Source organism: Phycodurus eques, chromosome 20 (assembly GCF_024500275.1).
Source record: "Phycodurus eques isolate BA_2022a chromosome 20, UOR_Pequ_1.1, whole genome shotgun sequence".
Classification (NCBI taxonomy): Eukaryota; Metazoa; Chordata; class Actinopteri; order Syngnathiformes; family Syngnathidae; genus Phycodurus; species Phycodurus eques.
In genome coordinates, this window is record NC_084544.1 from 8,722,098 (window position 1) to 8,745,394 (window position 23,297).

The 23,297-nt window shown below is 41.9% G+C and overlaps 2 protein-coding genes and 2 non-coding genes across 6 annotated transcripts; all 4 read left to right on the forward strand.

Moving 5' to 3' along the window:
- Positions 1-9,393: 9,393 nt before the first annotated feature.
- trnah-gug (transfer RNA histidin (anticodon GUG)) lies at positions 9,394-9,465 on the forward strand. Its single transcript has one exon. It is a non-coding gene; the product is annotated as a tRNA-His (tRNA).
- A 1,121-nt stretch (positions 9,466-10,586) lies between these two features.
- trnah-gug (transfer RNA histidin (anticodon GUG)) lies at positions 10,587-10,658 on the forward strand. Its single transcript has one exon. It is a non-coding gene; the product is annotated as a tRNA-His (tRNA).
- A 362-nt stretch (positions 10,659-11,020) lies between these two features.
- clptm1l (CLPTM1 like) lies at positions 11,021-20,918 on the forward strand. Of its 3 annotated transcripts, XM_061665311.1 has the most exons (18): positions 11,021-11,285; positions 12,082-12,315; positions 12,386-12,480; positions 12,756-12,945; positions 12,995-13,194; positions 13,294-13,372; positions 13,981-14,098; positions 14,160-14,254; positions 14,346-14,430; positions 14,999-15,102; positions 15,351-15,416; positions 17,592-17,642; positions 17,727-17,809; positions 17,883-17,917; positions 17,992-18,047; positions 18,131-18,175; positions 19,021-19,136; positions 19,203-20,918. In XM_061665311.1, the coding sequence occupies exons 2-18, from the start codon at positions 12,151-12,153 to the stop codon at positions 19,285-19,287; spliced, it is 1,668 nt and encodes a 555-aa protein (XP_061521295.1). In that variant the 5' UTR covers positions 11,021-11,285; positions 12,082-12,150; the 3' UTR covers positions 19,288-20,918. The 3 variants fall into 3 exon arrangements, with proteins under 3 accessions (XP_061521295.1, XP_061521293.1, XP_061521294.1); XM_061665309.1 differs by lacking the exon at positions 12,082-12,315 and having other exon boundaries at positions 13,030-13,194; XM_061665310.1 differs by lacking the exon at positions 11,021-11,285 and having other exon boundaries at positions 12,227-12,315; positions 13,030-13,194.
- Positions 20,919-21,622: 704 nt separating this feature from the next.
- On the forward strand, positions 21,623-23,011 carry rplp1 (ribosomal protein lateral stalk subunit P1). The gene is made up of 4 exons (XM_061664851.1): positions 21,623-21,831; positions 22,523-22,597; positions 22,682-22,796; positions 22,886-23,011. The coding sequence occupies exons 1-4, from the start codon at positions 21,760-21,762 to the stop codon at positions 22,966-22,968; spliced, it is 345 nt and encodes a 114-aa protein (XP_061520835.1). The 5' UTR covers positions 21,623-21,759; the 3' UTR covers positions 22,969-23,011.
- Positions 23,012-23,297: the final 286 nt, after the last annotated feature.

The following is a 23,297-nucleotide window of genomic DNA, read 5'->3' on the forward strand; positions in this document are numbered from 1 at the left end:
AGGGGCACACATAAATGCTGTTAGGGGGCCCAAGGTGACAATAATACACTTCTGGCTTGAGTGCATGGCACATGACTGCACGCTTGCAAACCCTGTGTGTCTGTGCGCGCACATTTGTGCATGGGTTTGCTCTTCAGGGCTAGCTCAACTTTATCACATGTTGGCATCTAAATCCAGGAATAAATGTATTCTACATTGAACGCTCGTTGTTCAGTGTAGCAAAGTAAGTAATCTGCAGCACTTTTTAGCACCCAGCTGTTAAGAGGACCGACTGGACTGACACGCTAAATAAAGGGTAAGGAAGCTATACACGTTGCGATTGTTGACTGGTTAGTGCGCGACTGGGAAAGGAGAAAAATTGTAACATACACAAAAAACATTATCACAGATGACAATTTAAAGTCAAATAAGATGTACGGAACCTAACCTATCTTTTGGAAACATCAAAGACTCATTTAGATTCTTCAATGAATCTAACAAAGACAAATTTGAGTTTTCAACAAACCTAACGCATTTTTGTAAACATCGACAATTTAACCTAAAACTTAATGTAAGTGTGAAAGCAATTTAAGAAACCTAACATGTTTCCTTCACTGCCAGCTCTCGCAGTTAACATGGATATTTGTCTTCTAAATCTGTCAATGGCAGTGAATGAGTTTAAACTTCGACATTTTAAGTGTTCCATAGCCCAAACCTTTATTTATCCAAGTAAACAACCTAACATACAAGTTTTTTTGAATCATCAAAGACTAGAATCTTCAATTATCTTTTTTTAACATTCGAGACAATTCAGAGTTGTCGAGACTTGAATCCAGAACTTTCTTGCTGTGAGGCAGCACTGTTAGCCACTGTTTCTCTGTGCTACCCACCACGCTAACATCTTGCATCTCGTGAGGCCTACACTGGGTCAGAAGCTAACGAAAGAAAGAAGACAACAACTATCATCGACGGTTTGTAAAACTTCTCCAAAAGCCTGCGCGCCGCTCCCAAACGGGCGATGATGAACGCCACCCTGCCGCTTTTGTCACTTTGTCAAGCTGGCTGTCAGTCACTCTGTCACCTTCAAGCAGCCTAGCGAGCGGCGCGTGGAGGCTGAGGCCGCATCAATCACACTCTTGTCAGGCCTGGCAAAGGCCTGTGTTTTGGACGCATTATATACACACACGCACACACACTTTTGGGCCAAGACACCGAGACTATTGAGTCTCGCCTTAACTAATCCGGCTCATTTAGGAGGCCAAATGTTTGTCTATATGTTGCCTGACTTTAAAGCAGCAAAGGGAGCATCACCATTCAAACAGTAACACACACACACCTATCTGAGGCAATAAGCCAGTAAAAGGAGTGTGGACATCAAACATAAAAGGGACAATTTTTCCAGAGCGATCAATTTAAGCCGTGTCATCACCTTACAGACGTCATCCATGTCCCATTTTGTTGTGCGCATGCGTCACGGGAAGCACCACATCATGCAGTTGTGTCAATACTTTCTCCTCACGGCGCCACAGCATCCCTCCCTGGTGAAACAGTGGAACAGAAGCCCTGAGAAACTTGTGACTGTGCTGTAATTACTGGTAAAGATAAGTGTTGCTAATGAAAAAGGCAGAGGGACACCAGGACAAGAGGTTGCAAATAAGGATAGAGAATGAAAAATGAGATACCAAGAGTTTGGATTGGCTCACTTTTTCCTTCTCTTCTGGATCTGATTCGGGGAATATTCTCTGCAGGAAAAGAGACTTGTTACGCAAGTGAAGGTTGATGAACAGAGGACAGACGGATGGACGGACAGGTGGGTGGAAGGATGGGGGAAAGAGTGCAAACAGAAAAGGAGGTGAAGGAGGAGAGGGAGGAAAAAAACAACGCACATCTTGTGAAGAAAGCCCACATGCTGAGTTTACAAGTGGTGCAGTATGACTGAATGGGCACGCATACTAATTCCAACAGCTTGATGTCTATTGGAAAGACACCGCGTACATTTTTAAAAGTCTCCGAGACGCACGAACGTGAAGGAGTCTGTATTGATGAGGCAAGAGGTCTATCAGGGGGAGGCCTTTATTTGTTTTTGAATGATATGAAACAATGTTACCTGCATGTTCGGTCAGGTGAAAATGCTGTATAAAACTAAATACAAAGTATTATGTGCTGCTGTTTTGGTTAGCAAAAGAGTTCAACAGTACTGACTAGTTGTCGTTGAACTGATATAATTAGTTAGTGGTTGGGGTGGAGGGTGGGAGAAAGGAGTATCAATTTGGGTTTGGCCTTTATTTGTCTTAATTGGGGCCCGGCATCTAATACAAGGACCGCTACTATTTCAGAAAAAAAAATGCGATAGCTGAAGAACTGCACTTTTTCTTTCGTACAGTATATTGAATATATCAAGTACATGCTGAGAGACACATAAAAAAAAAAAAACTAATCAATGAATATAAGAAATAAAAACAAATAGCCAAAATAAAAATTTGAAAATACTTTAAAATTCATAATTACAGTATTCAGGAAATTTAAACAAATTTTACATGATTAATAAAAAACATACATTAAATGAACAAATAAGATCAAATAATTCAAAAACAAATAACAAAAATAACACTTTAAATAAAATCTAAAATACATTAACATTCATTTAGGAAATTAAAAATGTTACAATATTAATAAATACATACTATAACTGAAAAAATAAGATTGCTACAAGTAACATACAAAAACTAACAACGAATATAAATATAAATATAAAATAAACATTAAAAATGATAATTTTGTGTTTACGTAATTATTAAATACTATCTACACATACAGCATATAAATGAACAAACAAGATGAATTAATAAAATAAACAATAAAATGTACTAATTAAGGAAGTCATGATTTAACATAATACATACATACATAACTGAACAATTAAGATAAATTCTTATACAAAAAACAGTAAGCATCAAAAGTGATCTGCAGTATAATAATGATCAGCTTTGTGACGAATGGACATTTACATACTTTAGACTTGTATTTTCCTGAATTGATTATCTGAGAGCAGCTTAACTGCGAATGTTTGATGTTGGCTCATGGTTGATTTTTGCCCTTATTTTCAAAAGAGATTACAAGCAGATAGCAACTTGCCTCACTCCTTTGCACGTGTATAAGTATGTGTATGTGTGTAGTGTGGACATGATGTGCCCTGGTAAAATTGAACTGTCATGGCCAGAATAGGCACTTTGATCATTTCATGTTCGCAGTGAAGAGCAAAGAGAAGGATGAGTTGAGTGGGGGAGAAGGAGGGGAAAGGCTGAGGGGAAAAGGATGGGCAAAAAAAAAGTGAGTAGGGGAGGAAAGGAAGGAGAAGGAAGGGAATGCAAATGAAAGCAGGAAATGTGCGTTAAAAAAAAAAATCAAAGTGGAAAACTATGAACTGGGCAACAAAAGAGCGAACAAGAGCGGGCGAGAGCAAAAAGAAACTCGGGGGACAAAAAGACGGGCGGCTGATGGAGGTTAAGGGATGAAAGCCGCCTTTCAGCCCCGAGACGGGGATGTGCTCGGATCTCGCGCCACTAACCCAGAATCCATAGTGTGAGATGACTTCCGAGAGTTCCTTTCATCTCCACAACGTACCCGTAGTGGTCCATCAGTTCGGACCCTGGGGGGGGAGACCTCAAAACACACACATACACATCGTGCAAGAGTGCCAAGTAGATCAATTTATTGTTGTGAATGGACATGGCAAGAACTTTGGTTTCATGTCTCCTTCCCTGGTTGCACTCCCACTTTTGACACCAAACTTGAGCGTAATTCTTTCAAACCAACAATGTGGAAAACACCAATCGTATTACCTATTGCATCAAGCCTCTCTTTCTTTGATATTCTTATGTCAAAATACACAAAAAATTAAGAATTACAGCATATATCTATTCGCAGGGGATAGGGACATGGCCCTACAGCAAAAAGCAAAAATCTGTAACTGACGCCCCCCTAAAAAGGTTAATAATTGCCTGCACATCCCGCACAATCTTACGAAAGCACTACTTTTGTCGAAATGAAACCCCTCAACACACATCAACATAATTCCTTGGCTACAAAGATGTCACAAGATGGCCGCAAAGCGCTACTTTTGTGTAAATAAAGCTCCTCAATTGACTTCAATATAGTTGCTTGGCACCAAGATGTCACAAGATGACAGCAAAATGCTACTTTTGTTTAAATAAAGTGCTTCAATTACCTTCAATGTAGATCATTGGCCCCAAGATTCCACAAGATGGCGGCAAAGCACTACTTCTGTCCAAACGAAGGACGTTTATTCACTTCAACATAGTTCCTTGGCACAAAGATGTCACAAGATGGTGGCAAAGCACTACTCGTATTTGTGTCTCAATGAAGAGATGAGGTCATTTCACTTCAACATTGTTCCTTCACACCAAGATGTCACACGATGGTGCCAAAGTTATATGAATTTGCAAATGCCGAGGCAAGACTACGTGGGGGGTTCACTGTCCGTAAAATCTACTAGTAACACTCTGGTTGAAATAACTTGGTTTTGGGGGGGCGTTACGGTGTAATGCAAATGTGTAATGCAAATGCCGAATATGGCTTTCATTGCCATGACAATGAGGGAGGGGCGGCAATAGGGTGTTGCAACAAAGCAAGGGCTACTCCGTGTTGCCGTTTTTAGCGACTTCTTCTTCTTGACGAAATGTACCTGCAACCCAATCAATATATGACGAGGTGTACCGCCTGAACAAGAACCTTTTCAATGGATGGAAAAGTTTGATCAGCGGAATTCAAAATGGCTCACTCACACAATTTCAGAAATAGACAACTAACGAAAGATTTACTTCGGTTGAGTAGTTTCGCGCTTGATGGGTGGGCAAGCACCCCAGGGAACCAACTATTTCTACACAAACTATTAAAAATGCAATTTACATAATATGTTCACTTTAAGGAGGAAAGTTTGCATGTATTAAACTATCACATTAATAAATAATCGTAAGTGTCAGTGATTGACAGGGTCACAAACCTTTTTTTGCTGGTTTTGCAGTTCCTGCTTTTGAGGTGACTTTGCATACAGTATATGTGTGTGTGTGTGTGTGTGTGTGTGTGTGTGTGTGTGTGTGTGTGTTTTGTCCAGTCAAATGAGACAACGTCTATCATGGCCCTGTTTTCCCTCTACAAGGAAGAGATGGCTAATTGACATCTCGTCAAACGGTGACCTTCGCATCCAGGTCAATGTGAGGAGGAGCTGCTGTCGGCTACAGATCATTCTAAGATACTCACACAGACCCACCAACCAAAAGTGTTTCATAACAAATGTGTACATTTGCGAATGCCGAACTGCGAATATGCCGAGTGTATTTACACAAAACACCTTATGAAGATTAAGAATCAGACAACCATTCACACTCACATGCACACCTACAGGCAATTTAGAGTCTCCAATTGATGCATGTTTTTGGGAGGAAACCAGAGTGCCCGGAGAAAACCCACGCAGGCACGGGGAGAACATGCAAACTCCACACAGGCGGGGCCGGGGCTTGAACCCGGGTCCTCAGAACTGTGAGGCTGACGCTCTAACCAGTCGTCCACCGTGCCGCTTGTACGTAACAATCATTATTTATTTTATGAATTAATTGGTTAGTTAATTATAATTACAATAATTATCAATGATAAATTAATGATTTTATTATTAAAATAAATTACTGTATTTTCCAAATTTTACATGCAAATTGAAGTTTTTTTTATTACCTCATCGACGAATGACCTGGCCAATCTGTCTCAAAACTTTTGTCCATAGCATACAGTGTCACGCTAGCTTCACAGACAGACAGACAGAATGACAGATACATATATACTTATGTACATTCATTACATACATATATTAAGCAAGAGCACCAAAAGCCTCTTAGGTCCAATAGGTGACTGTGCACAGGCCAGGTCAGGTCTGTGTACGTGTTACTTTAGAGGACGGCAGAAGGGTATCCGACTAACTTCTCAACTCACTCAATCACGAGGCAACAGTAACAGGAGGCTGCAGAGAGAAGGACGGAGAGGGAGAGAGAAATAATGACGGCGACAAGGCGAGACGGATGGTGAGAGGTTAAAGATTCCAAAAGGCAGGCAGGAGAGTGGGGCGAGGGAGGGACAGACAGGAGGCATTAAAAAGAATAGTGTGGTCTCGCGAGGGCGGCGGCATTGTTTAATCATTGGGAAAGAAGACCGCGGGTAACGGGGCGGATGGAGACGGGTAAATGAGAAAAGAGTGGCAGATACGACGGAGGGAAGTGCAGAATGAGAATGAAGGGAAAGCAAAGGAGGATGTATTGGGCTTTTGATTCCTTTTTCAATGCAGGACAGCAGTGAAGGTGGAAAGGAAAGAGACGTAAAAAGATTATAGACTATAATTCCCATGTGAAAAAAAAAATTATTATTAACGGGAACTGTCTGACCTCTTCCCACTTTCCAAAAATTTAAAGACTCAAAAGTCAGGAGTCATGGGCAAACTTTTAGTTTTTTAAACCAACAGATGGACCAGGTCATTTATAGAGGAGGTTAAAAAAAATGTTTTTATCCAAGGGTGAAAATGCTGTCTGTAAAATACCATTCATCCATTTTCCATACTGCTTCTCCTCACGAGGGTCATGGGCGTGCTGGAGCCCATCCCAGCTATCTTTGGGTAAGAGGCAGGGTACATCCTGAACCCAGAGAAAACCCACATAGGCACGGGGAGAACATGCAAACGCCACACAGGCGAAGGCGGATTTGAACCCAGGTCCTCAGAACTGTGTGTGCTAACCAGTCAACATCAGGCCAAAGCTGTCTAATATAAAAGTCTTACTCTGCCGCCATCTTGTGGAACTTTGGTGTCAAGGAACTATGTTGAAGTGAGCGGCAATATTACGAGTAATAATGTATACTGTTCTATGTTAAATTACAATAATATATTATCGTAATCACGTTACAGGTGTCACAGAATTGTAAGTTCAGTGTTAGGGACCAAGACCAGACGCCAGTACTTGAGGCCCCCCTAAATTGCCTTTAGCTGCTACAAGATGGCGGCAAAGCACTACTTTTCTAAGAGACTGGGCTATGGGCTGGCTAAATCCCCTCATTTCAGGATAGGTCCTTGGCACCAAGTTGCCACAAGATCCTGCCAAAGCACTACTTTTATCTCAGACAGAGCTTTGACCTGAGCCCAAAAAAGTGAAAAGGTTAATTTTTCAGCAAATAACAGAGAATAGTTTCCAAAAAAATAATTACAAATTCGAATAGGCAAGTTCACAAGTAGTGAATTGTGAATTTGCAGGGGACCGCTGTATATTATCAGAAGAGCATCATGCAATATATTCAATTTTAAATTCTATTTCAGCCACCCAGTTGACAGTGCTTGTGTAGACCAGCACATATGACCTTATACAAGTAGTACCGTTATATATATAACTGTGTCAGTGTGATTAATATTCTGTAAAACCGCAATGAGCGCACCTCATCAAAGGGCCCGTTAAGACAGATGTTTTATGAGCATGACGTGTAAATGGTGACGGGCGGGCGAAATTCCGCCGTGATGACTTTCCGAGCTGAGAGGGCCCGACAGCCCAAGCGTGGTCACCTTTTTGCCTCCAAGTCGGAAAAAAGGAATGTGCCCGAGGATGTCCACCTGCCTGCCGTCTCGCAGGGGAGCGGAAACTCTGCAATTTGGTTCATGTATTTGACTCAGGTATCCCGAGGGGAGGCGGGAAGTACATCACTGGGACGGGGAGCGGCTGAGGCTTTTTTATCACTTCTGACAAGCAGACGGGCGACGGATGCGTCGGTTGGAGGTGGGGGGTTGTGCCCTTCTCCTATCTTTGAAATTCTGCCATTCTGCTTTGCACTTTTTACACTCTCGCACTGTTCTTGACATTCCCTCTTCTGCCCAAAGGCTCGGCAGCACACCAAAGACTTTTTTTTTTTTTTTTTTACTTTTACCTGCTTTTCTTACTTTTCACATTCTCTGGCCTGCTTGGAAATATTCTGGTTAAAGCATCAAAAATGAAAGATGTTCTATAGCTAGAAAAGGTCGCCAGGATGAAAAGCCTAAAACATAAACGAATAAGGGACTGGATCGATCACATGCTAATGTATTTTGGCAAACCCCAGATACGATGCAACTATACCCCCTAGCGGCTGTGACCAGCATAGGGGTAACATCAGCAAATTTGATGAGACGCCTCTGCTGACACAGAGGTGGAAAAAGTACTCACACTCTGTACTTTACTAGAACAGATACTTGTTTAAAAAAAACACTGGGAAATGTAGAAGTACTGATCCACTCGTTTACCTAAGTAGAAGTAAAAAACAGTGCAGACTGAAATGTACTTGAGTACAAAAGAAAAGCAGTTTCCATAGCTTTGCTAACCTTGTGAAGTGACTGACAAAGAAAATGCTAAATTATCTAATGATAACGAATGAAAACATACAAACAACAAACTGAGCTGTATGTTTGTTTGTTTGTTTGTTTTTCAGATTAGACAGACCTGCTGAGAATCCAGCATATCCAAAATAATTGCTTGTTTTTGTCGCATTTAACAATACTTCCATTGCTCCTGTGATGCTAACTCAAAAATCTAAATAGAATTTATAACATACAAAACTCGAATTTAATTAATAACATTTAAGATAGAATGATTCTCTTGCGCTCTGATTGGCTGCTGATAACATCGCGCATTCTAAAATTGTACACTTTTAGTTTTGTTCTAAACCCTACGATGCTGGCAATTTTTTGACTTGAGTTCGTTGTCATATTTCTGTGGGGCCAATTATGTATTACTCGTGCACTCACTGTAGTTGTGTCGCCATGCTGCACTATTTGCATATACTGGCCGCTCATGCCAGAGTAGCATCTGTTCCATTTGCACACTGATCGAGGAGTATCTGTAACATTTGCACAACCAACATTGTCCCAGATGATCGCACTACTCGTCACTTTAAACCGCATACACTCCTTGAAGTCTCGGCGCCCTTTGCACAATGGTCATTGCACCGGACTATTGCAATATTAAGCACACATGGCATTTGAAGTGGTCATAACAAAACGTTAGACTTGCTTAGTGATGCCAAATCAGCCCCAATGTTCTTTATTGCTGACCAGTCGCATAGCCACCAACTAAAAGGCAACAAGCTATATAAGATTAAAAAACACCCAGATGCACTGCAATTCAAATATGCTCAGCGGTGGCTGTAAGCAGCATAGAGATAATGCGTTTGGATGCTTTGGAAGTGCAGTAGTATTCCCCCCATAGTCTTTTGTGCTAAGGCCAAAACCCTGTGTATAATAAAGGTATCGCTTTGGCGCAATCTTATAACATCTTGGTGCCATGAGAAGTTGACACGGTAGCCGAATGATGGAGCCGTCTGCACCACACTAAAACATCAGCCGTGATCGTATAGTGGTTAGTACTCTGCGTTGTGGCCGCAGCAACCCCGGTTCGAATCCGGGTCACGGCATTGTGACATTTTGTGTTGTTATGAGAACTAAAGAACGAAATGCCGTAGCATCATGTCTGCATCATTGGAAAATTAATAAACATCCAGAGCAGGTTTTGTTTGTGAAGTTAGCATCGCATAGCAAAGCGGAAGAACTGACTGAGCCACTGAGAACTAGAATGGGCTAACACCATTTTGTGTATGGTTGTAATTTATGTTCTGTATTTGTGCTGGGACCCTCTCGAAGACGAGATGCTGCATCTCAAGGAGCTATCCTAAATAAATTGGAATAATTTATTCTGCCTGTGACAGGCTTATTTTTCAAAATAAGCATATTTTCACCCAAAATGTGTAAAAGTCTATAGACAAATCATGCTGTTGTCAGGTCAGTCAACTATAAAAGGCGCAGCTAAAAGTCAAGTTAACTGTTTTTACATGGCATGATGCCTGGCTAGTCGTATTTCAATGGCAATATCAACATACTGTAAATAAGCTCATTTTACTCAAGACTGCTCCAAAATGAGTAAGCAAAGACATTGGACCCCAAATTTGCACAAATCATGCAGACAACAGTCAGAGTCACTGTGCTTGGTGCTATGCGACATGTTAAAAGCGGTGTCTGAATATTGTATTTCAATATTGCAAGTAGTTGTATTGTGTTTCTCACACGCGTCTCACAAGTCACTGAGAGTCATAAAGTCGGGGAAACATTTTTGTTTTTTTGCAACCAAAATGTAGTTACCGCATAATCTACTTCTGCTAATATGGTTTCTTCTTCTTTGTGTTTTGCGGGAGTCTGGAAGCTCTGTAGCACATTGCTGCTTTTCAAAGATCAGTACTATGACAAAAATCTAGTTTGGGAAGACTCGGAATTTGTCGATGCTGTGGCGTTATGTACGCCACACAGTATAAAAGCAGCAAAAATCACAGTATTTCCCTCGTCGTCTCGGGGCGCTACCGTTGCCGCCATTTGTACTAACCGCAGTCCATGGCTTCTATTAATAAAATTCAACAAATAAAAAAAAGTTGTTGCTGTGAATACTGAATTGGTATTTTTGCAAAGCTTTTTTTGGATGCCAAATTGCAATGCAGGTTTGCGGATAACGTAATGTGCATGTTTAAAAACCATTGCCAGTTCATCAGCCGTGATCGTATAGTGGTTAGTACTCTGCGTTGTGGCCGCAGCAACCCCGGTTCGAATCCGGGTCACGGCATTTTTAAACTTGAGTCTTTCAAGCAAGATATAACTCGAAATGATTCCACGCACGGATTTAAGTCAGTCTCAAAACTATCTCCTCACTCCTCACTGGAGTCGCGGGCGTGCTGGAGCCTATCCCAGCTATCTTGTTGCTTACATACTTAAAAAGTACAGGTTACCTACCTTCCGTGGCAATATAAGGCGGTAACGACAAACTTTAAGCACTTCTAGACTGCTGTTTGAATGTAAATTGCTAACATTTATTTTGCAGATCTAAACGCGTGATTTACAACATAGTTGCTCCATGCTGACGTTCGTTCGAGTTGTAATCCCGCTATTTCTCGCGTTAACCAACCCGACAAAATCCCCAACGAGGAAGTGGATACCGGAAGTAGCGTAAACCCAGATCACGACAACAAACGTGTTTTGTTTTCTCTATTGGATGGAGCGGCGGCTGGAAAGGGGTCACGTCTGCCTAATATTTGGACCCGCAGCCGAGGCCCTTGCAGCGGATGTTTAAGAAGACCATGTCGTTGCGGTGAGTTAGACGGTTGGGGATCCGTAAAGTGGACGAAAGACGAGTCGCCAGCCTATGAGAGAGCCGCGAGTGTCCGGTCACGGACAGCTGACACTTTCTACACCGGTTAGTTTGAATTAAAACAATGTTTGCCTTTATCAACACATGTATATGTATGTATGTGTGTGTGTGTGTGTGTGTGTATATATATATATATATATATATATATATATATATATATATATATACACACATACACACATACACACACACACACAAATAAAGATGATTCTGATTTTACTAATATCTTTAAGCAAAGCAAACTACATCAGCACATATTCTCATCTGTTTTTCCCCCTCCTTACATGGTGACTTCAAGCAGCGAGTCGTATGTATCTTTTCAGGGTTGGCCGCTTGATTAGGGATACCGAGGAGGACGACAGCCTGGCATCTCCGTTTTTTGCACACAAAACACAGCTCATATCCTATGTTGAAAAGAGGGTTTAGTGTTTTGATCATTCAGAAGCTGCAAAATGTTATTGCTGAATAGACAAATTTTTTTTGTTGGCATAATGTTTACATGAGTGGAAAGGTTCTCAGTACTAGAAAGAAGCCTGACACAAGGGCACACATGAATGCTCGCTCTGCAGTAGCGCTTTTTGCTCGCTAGAACTTTTTAATTTTCCTTCTGGAGCATGCCGTTGCGTTGACTAGCAGATAGTATTTCCAAAAGTCTTAACAGAACGTTGTAGAGCAGAGAAACTTTGTTTGGGGGGAGGGTTTGGGATGAGAGTTAATGCTTGGTTTAATTCTGCACTTATGCGTCTGAAAAATGATCCAAATCAATGCTTTATTTAAGTTATTGAAACTCTAACAATGACAAAACCAGATGAGCAGGTTTGCAATGTCCTTGTTGTTGTAGCTGCGGTTAGTTGGCATCCAGTTTGATAAGGCCCAGCTGTGCAACTAGCCCAGGACACACCAAACCGCCATGTTCCTGAAGTCGTCATTCACCACCCTGGTGGTGGGCGTGTTCGTGGTGTATGTGGTGCACACCTGCTGGGTGATGTACGGCATTGTGTACACCAAACCCTGTGAGCGGTCCGGCAGCACTGACTGCATCCTACCCTTCCTGGCAGGCGCCCCTGAGCTCCAGGTCAGGAATGCATTCTCTTAACTGTGATTGTCATTTGTTTTTGTGATTGTCATTTGTGTGCTTCTTCCAGATGAGTGTCTACACGGCACTGCGGCCCAATGCAGATAGGGGACACACCCTCATCCACAAGGAGGAGAATTTTAACATTAAAGAAAGGTTTGAGAGGTTTGTAGGTCCTGATTGTCTCCTTTTACCTGTGATGGGGAAAAAATGACGCAGTGTTACACTGATGACAGGCAGTTGTAAAAGGACCCTTCTCTAGCCGGTCTCCATCATCGTGTAACAGTAGATTAAATGTTTAGCCACGTTTTTCTATCACAGAGAGCCCGGCAAAGAAGAGTTTTGCAACATTTGTGTGCACTTTTGCACAGCAGATTGACTGCTTACTAAAGCAAATTCTTTGACTTGATGGCGTAACTGATTGTTCGTCTCTTCTACAGAACTGTCAACGTCTCGTTACCCAAGAAGACTCGTAACAACGGGACGCTGTACGCACTGGTGTTCGTCCACCAGGCCGGCGTCAACCCATGGCAAGACCCGCACCAGGTGCACCTGGCGGCCCAGCTCACTGCCTACATGGTGCCCAAGCCACCCGAAATTTCCCTCATTTCCCGAGAGGACCAAACACAGGTGTTGTGTCCTCATGCACGGATGATGAAGGTTAACGTTGACAGACCAGTTGGTAGGTTGGCCTACATGTTTGCAATCCCGCAGGGCATCACAGAAGAAAGTCCACCAGACCAAACGACATAAAGGAGGAGGATTGTCAGACCAGCCCGTCTCGCACTGGCGCTCCCGCCTGACGCTCAATATCGTGGACGATTATTTTGTTTTCGACAAGGAACACCTTCCGAGTGACGTCCGCCGCTACCTCCGAGCGTAAGGCCATGCAGACTTAAATATAGCCAACTATATATATATATATATATATATATATATATGAATGAGAGAATGATAAGATGAAGAGATTGTTTTCAGGTTTCAAATTGGCCAGAAGACTATGTACCTACCTCTGCTCTTTGTTGACGAACTCAGCAACCGCATCAAGGATCTCCTGGTAATTGCACACCATTTGTTTTCCTGTTAATTCAAAAGATATTGTATTTTCACAAAAGGGACATTCACTCACCTGCAACAAAAGCAGCAAAGAATGGGCCCTCGCACCGCAGTTTTCATGGCGAACTTTATAGTCGTTGATGCCAAGCTCCGCCCACATTAGGTGGCGTAGACAAAAAAGCTTGGTAATTTAGTGTCACCCCTCTGTCTACCTACTTCCGATTGGGGCTCTATCAGGCGATATATTCTAGTTCGTCGGAAAAAAAAACATCTTCAGAATTTACCCAAAATGACTGCTTCAAACTGAGATGGCTGACTTTCTATTCTATATTGGACATGGGTCCTTGAGACTTTTTTGTGCATTCTCTTATGACAGACTAACTTTTCCTACTGAGTGAGTTTTGGAAGTTTGTTTCGGAGACCCCCATAATACATAAATTTTCATTGGATACCTGCGCTGGCAAAAAAAAACAATTGGCTATAATGGGACAGTTGGGGTTTATACTCCCGCTTTACCATGGATGAAAACTTCTTTTATTTTTTTAAAGATAATTTTTTTTTATATATATATATATATATATATATATATATCCTATGTTGTGTTTATAGGAGATAAACAGGACCACCCTGGAGCTCCCTCTTACCATTTCCTATGAACCCATCTCCTTGGGTAGACTCAGGTTCTGGATCCACATGCAGGACGCCGTCTACTCCCTGCAACAGTTTGGTACGACCCTTAAACATTCGGTCTCATGCTGCCATTTCACACCACCGTTTGCCCCTCGCAGGATTCACGGAGAAGGATGCTGACGAGATTAAAGGGATCTTCACTGACACCAACCTGTACTTCCTGGCATTGACCTTCTTCGTGGCCGCCTTCCATGTGAGACTCACTCTCAAGAAGCCTGTGCTTGTTTTGGATTAGGTGAATTCATATTAATGGAACATATTTTAAAAGCTGTCCCCTTTCTCAGCTGCTTTTTGACTTCCTGGCCTTCAAGAATGACATCAGCTTCTGGAAAGAGAAGAAAAGCATGGTGGGGATGTCAAGCAAAGCGGGTAGGACAACTTAATTTTTAATGGTGTATTTAAAACATTCAAATTAAATTCTTCACCCGTGCTAAAATGCATTCACAAGCTGTCATGTGCATGCCACAGCAATATTTTAACCCCCTAACCATGGGGCCATGATGCTATAAAAAAAGTTTTTTTAACTCATGTGATTGTATGTTATATAGAAACATTAAGATTTGTGTAAAAGTTCTTTATTACATATGTACTATGTTTTTTTTACAATCTGCTGTGCGCTGCTTTAGCACTTAAAATTCCGCTCTTGGGGTGCAGGAAAGGATTATCTTATCTTGGTCAATCAAAAGTTGAAGAAACTAATTTATGGAAAAGGCAAAAATGGTAAAAGAGGAATATTACGTGTACACTCATAATGAAGGGGGACTTACTCTACTCGATTACTGTAGATTTAAAAACTAAAACAATTATTTGTAATTATACTATGATACTCATTTGGGAACAACTGTCTATGAACTGACAATTACACTGTGGCTATTTCACTTAAATGTACATTGTTTTTTAATTGAAAAAAGTAATGTCATTTGTTGTCCTCTGACAGTGCTGTGGCGATGCTTCAGCACCATCGTGATCTTCCTCTACTTGTTCGATCAGCAAACCAGCCTGCTGGTCCTCATCCCCGCTGGCATCGGCGCAGTCATTGAGGTGAGCGGGCGCATTTTGATGTGCAGTTCTAATATTGAAAAACCAAGAGTAATTCTGTATATATAAATAGTTTAAACTGTAAATACACCTCAAACTATGATCCAACTACCCTTAAAATGGTCTGCAGATGATTTTATTTTGAGAAAAAAAATGCACTCCAACTGGCCCTGTACATCTGGCGCAGACTTTCCCAACTTCCACTCAGGAGCGTTTCTGTGTGGCTATTATGTGGACGATGTTTGTTATAGGTGTGGAAAGTGAAGAAGGCCTTTAAGATTCAGGTGCTTTGGAAAGGAGGAAAACCGACATTTCTGGTAGGTTCACCGGCACAAACATGACGTTTACTACCGTGATTCCCAAGTATCCATTTCTTTTACACACACAAAAAAATGGATATACTACAAATAGCACATCTTTATCAATTCCTGCAACATATAGTGATAGGCACAACACAATTAAATGCTCTTCCACTAGGTGGCAGAAGGCACAACCATGGTATCCACCTGTTGCCATTCATATAAAGAGAATACCATCCATCCATCCATTTTCTACCGCTTATCCGAGGTCGGGCCGCGGGGGCAGTAGCTTTAGCAGGGACGCCCAGATTTCCCTCTCCCCAGCCACTTCATCCAGCTCTTCCGGGGGATCCAGAGGCGTTCCCAGGCCAGCCGAAGGACGTAGTCTCTCCAACGTGTCCTTGGTCGTCCCCGGGGTCTCCTCCCGGTGGGACGTGCCCGGAACACCTCACCGGGGAGGCGTCCGGGAGGCATCTGAATCAGCTTTTTAACTACCTCGGTGACCTCAACCCCAGAGATAGGAGAGTCCACCTCAGAGAACCCAGACTCTGCTTCCTCATGGGAAGGCATGTCGGTGGAATTGAGGTGGTGTTCGAAATCTTCTCCCCACCGGCTCACAACGTCCCGAGTAGAGGTCAGCAGCACCCCATCCCCACTATACACAGTGTTGATGGTGCAGTGCTTCCCCCTCCTGAGACGCCGGATGGTGGACCAGAATTTCCTCGAAGCCGTCTGGAAGTCTTTCTCCATGCCCTCACCGAACTCTTCCCGTACTCGAGTTTTTGCTTCAGCGACCACCAAAGCTGCATTCCGCTTGGCCAGCCGGTACCTGTCAGCTGCCTCAGGAGTCCCACAGGCCAAAAAGGTCCTATATGACTCCTCCTTCAGCTTGACGCCATCCCTCACAGTCGGTGTCAACCAACGGGTTCGGGGATTGCCGCCACGACAGGCCACCACCTTACGGCCACAGCTCCGGTCGGCCACCTCAGCAATGGAGGCGCGGAACATGGTCCACTCGGACTCTATGTCCTACCCCTCCCCTGGAACATGAGCAAAGTTCTGTCGGAGGTAGGAGTTGAAACTCCTGACAGGGGATTCTGCCAGACGTTCCCAGCAGACCCTCACAATACGTTTGGGCCTGCCACGTCGGACCGACATCTTCCCCCACCATCGGAGCCAATTCATTACAAGGTGGTGATGAGTTGCCAGCTCCGCCCCTCTCTTCGCCCGAGTGTCCAAGACATGCAGCCGCAAGTCCAATGACACGACCACAAAGTCGATCATTGAACTGAGACCGAGGGTGTCCTGGTGCCAAGTGCATATGTGGACACCCTTATGCTAAACATGGTGTTTGTTATGGAAAATCAGTGATGAGCACAGAAGTCCAATAACAGAACACCACTCGGGTTCTGATCGGGGGGCCGCTGAGCAATAAGTATACCCACACCTGCTCGGCGCCTCTCACCATGGGCAACTCCAGAGTGGAAGAGAGTCCAACCCCTCTCGAGAGGACTGGTACCAGAGCCCAAACTGTGTGTGGAGGAGAGTCTTTTAGCCTTGCTTTGTCTGGTCCGTCACCTAGGACCTGTTTGCCATGAGTGACCCTACCAGGGGCGTGAAGCCCCAGACAACTTAGCTCCTAGGATCATTGGCACACACAAACCCCTCCACCACGATAAGCTGACGGCTTCCAGGAGGGGACAAAGAGAATACATTTGAGAATATATCGTCATTATTTTAGTATACAGTACTGTACATACTGTTTGACGTTTGGTTGTGTGCCATGAGACTTATTTGATACCCTTGCTATCCAATTTAAGGTCTATGGACTAGTATGCCCTTTGTCCTCACCAATAAGACAATATCTGTACTTGTAGGACCACAAGGGTACACTATTAGAACAACTGTCTTTCTAGTACTGTTTTTTTCCCCCACTACTGTATGACATGTATACACACGACGAGGATAACTGTCATATTGGTAGGACAACTACATGTTACCGGTGAGGCGAAACTGTGCACTAGTTGACATCTGTGTGCTAAAAGTACTACTTGTATAAAGCTCTGTACTACTAGTGCACTGAATTGACTTAGTCGTAAAGACAAACAGAGTGTATAAGTCCATAGACTTTAAGATGAAAATCAATGCTATCGACTAAATACTCTGTATCAAAAATGTTGTTTTTCTTTGCAGTTTGGCAAGTTAGACGAGTCGGAGAGAAGAACAGGAGAGTACGACACTCAGGTAACAACCACTAAAAAACTAACTTTGATTTCCTTCTTTTGAAGTAGTGTACCTATTGTGATCATTCCTCGTGTCCCCTGTAAGGCCATGAAGTACCTCTCGTACCTTCTCTACCCGCTGTGCTTGGGAGGAGCCCTGTATGCGCTGATATTCCTGCGATACAAAAGGTGGATAGGTTGTACGTTCACAAGCATTCGCTAAGCATTCACTAATGGTATGTCTTATTTGTGTCTGTTGTAGTTGGTACTCGTGGCTCATCAACAGTATGGTGAATGGTAGGTTTGGACCGGTATCTGCTTTTATCACTAAACTTCACTATTTAATCATATTTTTTTCAATTATATTTTAGGTGTCTATGCATTCGGCTTCCTCTTCATGCTTCCGCAACTATTTGTCAACTATAAAGTGAGCTCACAAATATTCAACAATGAACTGTAGGAGATGAATATGTCTTTAAAAAAATGATAATTTTGTTCTTCATCCAATAGTTGAAGTCAGTGGCCCACCTGCCCTGGAAGGCTTTTATGTACAAGGTGAGAACACGGGCACAGTTGCCATTAACGTGTACTAACTCATTAATAACGTTTCCACATTGATATTTTTAAAAATATATTTTTTTTAACTTTTTATCTAAATAATGTAAATTGGTGGTACTTTGAGAATAATTGTAGGAGTCATAGAATTAAAGGGTGTAATTACGAGAATAACAAAAGAAAGTTGGACTTTTGAGGGGAAAAAGGTAATGTTTTAATAACAATAATTCATTAAAAAGGTGTAATATGAGTAATGTGATGGAGAATAGTGTTTTGAAAAAGGCATAATTGTACAAAAAATAGTTGTCATTTTATTAAATATCATTGAGAATAAAGCCATAGTATGAGTAAAATTAAAAGTATTCAAAGTTCGAATTTTGCAAGTGGATGAAAATGACTGAAATTTTACAAGAATAAAGTTGGAACTTTGAGTAGTCTTATGAAAATTGTTTTAAGAGTACAAATTCATAATTTTGTGTAGCATGGTCAAAATAGTCTGAATTTTTAAAAAAATTGTCTGAATTTGACCAGCTCAATTATGAAAATAGTCATTTTATGAAAATGTATTTTACAAAAATAAATGCAGCAAGAATATGAATTACGAGAAATTGAGTTGTTGGTTCTTTTACAATAAAGTCAAAATGGTGTTACACGAATGAAGTCATAATAATGGGGGAAATGTCACAGTTACGAGTCGACTTATGTTTTTAACAAATTTGATTACTCAGTTGGATTTACGTTCACGTGGGTATTTTGACAGTTGATCTTTATCATAACTTTACATGTTTCTATAGGGTTCTTGGTATTTCTAGTTTTTCTTATATAAAAAACTATAACGTTGTTAGGCATTCAATACCTTCATCGATGACGTGTTTGCCTTCATCATCACCATGCCGACGTCCCACCGACTGGCCTGTTTCCGAGATGATGTGGTCTTTCTCATTTACCTCTACCAGCGATGGTAGGCACACATTAACACACACACATACTAGCAGAAACCATAGCTAAACCTCTTTCCTTTCCTCAGGCTTTACCCGGTGGACAAGACAAGAGTCAACGAATATGGAATTTCGTACGACGACAAACCCAAAGGGAAAGTGCACAAGGACTAAAAAAGACGAGGCAGACAATTGAAGGAACATCAAAATCCTGACTTAATTGTAAAAAAATGTTTTAGCTGGATTTTTTCTCCAACAAAACAGCATTTTGTAATTTTGTTTTTGCCTCTCAATTCTGTTGCATCACATCAACAGTTTCCATACAATTTCTTTTCCCCCCCTCTTCATATCAGGGTGTCACTTAAAAGTCAGAAGACAAAGATGTTAAAAATGTTCTTGATTACTCTAGAACCCCTTTACAAACCACATGTTCCATTTCAAAGTGATTATATAGCAGATATATCGATAAATATGATGCAGAATGCGCCTTCTGCTTTTTTGCATCTAGCGCTTGCCGTTCTTCGGCTCTATCCGGCGCTGTGACGTAACACTAGCCAAATAGCCTGTTCATTCGGCGTTGTGTGCTATTGTTCCATGCTGTTGTTCCCGTCTGTGTATATTTGTTGTCATATGATTTAGCGATTTCACAATGGTTGTACAAATGGTTCAGGCAGTGTCAAGAGTTTTTTTTGGCTTTCCAACTGAAAAAGGAATATGTGACCAGTGGATATGGAAAGTCAATCGACAGGTGAAGAAACGTGATCAGCTATGGGTGCCTAGCAAGCATTCCAAACTGGCCCGATCACTTCGAAACAGTGTGTTTTGAGAAAGACTTAGCAGAAAGCATTGGATACACAAGTGTAGTGTGCCAGCTATTTTTCCTACGGCCATCGGGACCTCAACCGCCAGCAACAGAACTAAATCTCGCAGCCGCCACGGTGCAGCGCTACGACTCTATTATGGTTATGCACTGGGGTGGGGGGGGGGGGGGGGGGCCCATGCAGTACTTTTCAGTACTGTCGTCTGTACTTTTGCCTATATGACAAGACAACAGACACGGCGAAGACTTTCTGTGCGGCATGTAATAAAGCTACTCGAGCGAGGGGCACACAATATATAGGAATACTGCATACTATGTAAAAGCTGTGCCGTGTCACTGAACCATATATAAATGTATTATACGTATAGTTGTGCTAAAAAATATTGGCACCCCTGGGGTGCCATTATTTCAAGCCATGAGTGTATAAAGAGACATGCTTTTGACATACCGTCACATCGAGACAGTGGCCGCTCTCTTTTTCTGTTGTACAGCTGTTACTTGGCTGCTCGTCGTCAGTCACTGTCAGGTTCCGACCTCCTGATTGGCTCAAACGTACGGTTTGACGATCCCAAGTGCAATTGGGTGCTCCTATACATCAAAATCCTCCTCCTGCTCACATCGTTGCTCGCCATTGCGTCTAGAGTGTAGCGCGCTGTGTTTGGCAATTGCAACGTCACAAGTGTTTGTTTCACAAACGGAAACTGCACCGATGCCAAATTTTTAGAATGTTTTTTGAGCTGACTTGCTCCAGCAGAGTCTCTCTGTCAGGTGTTTTTAAACAGGCACTGAAGTGGACAAACTAGTACTACACATTTGTCACACATTAGATTCCCTTCTGTTCTTCTAATGTGACACTTTTTTTTTTATATATATACATTCTCTCAAACTGCAGGGTTTCTCTTCTGGTATAATTTCTGATTTTTTTTGTGTGGGGGGGGTTTATAATTGTTTTTTCTGATGATGTGATTGAGATGTAATAAACTGACTGAATATGTAAACTGGTTTAATGGAGCGGGGTTTTATAAGCACCAAACCAGCATAATTATTTGAAGTATAAGTCAAATCTAATCAAATACATTTTATCCAATTAAGATTGAGTTAAGAATCAGAAATATGCAATGTAAACTATTTTTGAAACTATAAGCGATAAAATGGCTTTGTCTCTAAACAAAAAAATATTTATAATCAGTAATAGTCAAATTTTTAGCATCAAATCTGTACATTCCATCCAAAAAACACTTAAGAATCAGAAATATGTCATGTAAACTGAATGTTAAATATGTCATCTTAATTATGTAAATTAAGATTAAAATGTATCGAGATAACTGGAAAAACAAAATATTTATAAATCAAGTCTTTCAAATACATGTACATTTTTCCCCAAAAATACAGATTTAAGAATTTAAAAAATTACCAAATAACGTAAAACGTCAAACCTACTGTTCTAACATTAAAAATCAAACTGTATATTTTTACACACTCTGGTGTTTTATAACTAACAAATATCATTGTTCTTGCAATTAACATATTTTCATACTGTTTTGGCGTGTTATCGCTTGAATTTGTTGAATAAAGGAAAAAAAGAAAAGTAAACAAGTCCAGCAATCCCTCAGCGGGCTACGCGAGTCGTCACTGGCCGTGCGTAATGACATCACGCATCGTATAAAAGTCAAACTCCCCGCCCCTCCCATCCCTTTTCTCATTCACAGGAAGTGGACGTGCCTAAGGTGCTCGGTTCTTCACCCGAAGCTAAGGCCCGCAATCCGGCGACTAGCACCGTCAAAATTAGGCATCCGACACCCTGAACGTGAAAACAAACATCTAAGATGGCTTCCGTCTCCGAGCTGGCCTGTATTTACTCGGCTCTCATCCTCCACGACGACGAAGTCACTGTCACCGTAAGTGTCCCGCGCGCAACGTTATCGTAGTCACCATTTGAGGTTACAGTTGTCCCAAAAACGAGGACACTTAAAATGGCTGCGATGTTATTAAAGTTCCCTAGTCCTGTCCAGAAGGCGGGAAAACGACATTGCTGTTAAATAGGTTTGAAGGCAAGCTACTTGTAGCTAATGCTAGGCTAATTCCCAGTGTATAACACATGGGTGCGTTCCATGAAACCCTAACACTTTCCTGCAATCCCTTATCCTGAATAGAAACCCTACTTTGAAACCTGAACTTGCCAGTGCTTGCGTTGACACCCTAAACCTGGCTAAAAACCCTACTTTTAAACCCTAAACCTTCCATGAAACCTTAACACTCAAACCCATCCCTAACCCTCCATCGAATCCTGGCTTGAAACCTTACTTTCAGACCCCAAACCTGGCTAAAATGTAAGTTTTAAAACACAAACAGTGGCTTGCAACACTAATCCTGTCTTTGAACCTTACATGAAATCTTAGAAATTTGCCTAGAAACCTTATTTTGGAACCCTAAAACCTTTGCTATATAATTGCAGATGGGAATTAGTGTGGTGCTGCTCGTCGTAGTGTTGTTTCGAGCATTTGAACAGATTCTATTAAATGAAATTATACAAAGGTGAAGTGTATTAATGTGTTATTGTATTAAATTAGTCCTCATTGTTTTGTCTAGGAGGACAAGCTGAATGCGCTAATTAAGGCCGCCGGCGTGAGCGTGGAGCCTTTCTGGCCCAGTCTCTTCGCCAAGGTAACACCAAACTGCCATTCGAAGACTTAAACACAGCCTCATAACAATGCTTGAAAGACACTCACCTGCGTTCGCGTCCCATAGGCTCTGTCCAGCGTCGATATCGGCAGCCTGATCTGCAACGTCGGCGCCGGAGGTGGCGCGCCAGCCGGAGCCCCCGCTGCCGGAGCAGCCCCTGCATCTGCTGGAGATGCCCCAGGTAAATACAATTTTAAAACAAATGTTTTGGGGTTACGTCTTGTGCATTTTCTTAATCAGGTTGTCATTTACCTTTTAACCCTTTTACAGCCAAGGCAGAGGAGAAGAAAGAAGAGAAGAAGGAGGAGTCCGAGGAGTCTGACGACGACATGGGCTTCGGTCTCTTTGATTAAACTGGCTGTTTTTTTAAAAACACAATAAAATGACCAAAAAATATCTTGCCTGTGTAAGAATCTTCTTACTCTAATGGCAAAACCCATTAAAGACTACAGTATTCTACAATTACATCACCACAGTAAAACAAAATCGGTGCTCATGTAGTGTTGTATCTGAACAATGAACAAAAGTTCATCAAACAATTCATTTTCCGCCTGATTAACGTAATTGAGAACGCTCTCGTTCTGGCATTAAGAATGGTTTTTGAACAAAAGTTTATTTTCATTCAATAGTGCCAGGTTTTGCTGGAGAATCCCAGGACAAACCTGTATGAACACCATGTATG

Coding starts and splice junctions, on each gene's coding strand:
- clptm1l (XM_061665311.1), top strand. CDS start 12,151: ATGTTCCTGAAGTCGTCATTCACCACCCTGGTGGTGGGCGTGTTCGTG. Junction 12,481..12,755: donor ATTAAAGAAAGGTTTGAGAG/GTTTGTAGGTCC, acceptor TCTCTTCTACAG/AACTGTCAACGTCTCGTTAC. Junction 17,810..17,882: donor ATATTCCTGCGATACAAAAG/GTGGATAGGTTG, acceptor TGTCTGTTGTAG/TTGGTACTCGTGGCTCATCA.
- rplp1 (XM_061664851.1), top strand. CDS start 21,760: ATGGCTTCCGTCTCCGAGCTGGCCTGTATTTACTCGGCTCTCATCCTC. Junction 21,832..22,522: donor ACGACGAAGTCACTGTCACC/GTAAGTGTCCCG, acceptor TGTTTTGTCTAG/GAGGACAAGCTGAATGCGCT. Junction 22,598..22,681: donor GGCCCAGTCTCTTCGCCAAG/GTAACACCAAAC, acceptor CGCGTCCCATAG/GCTCTGTCCAGCGTCGATAT.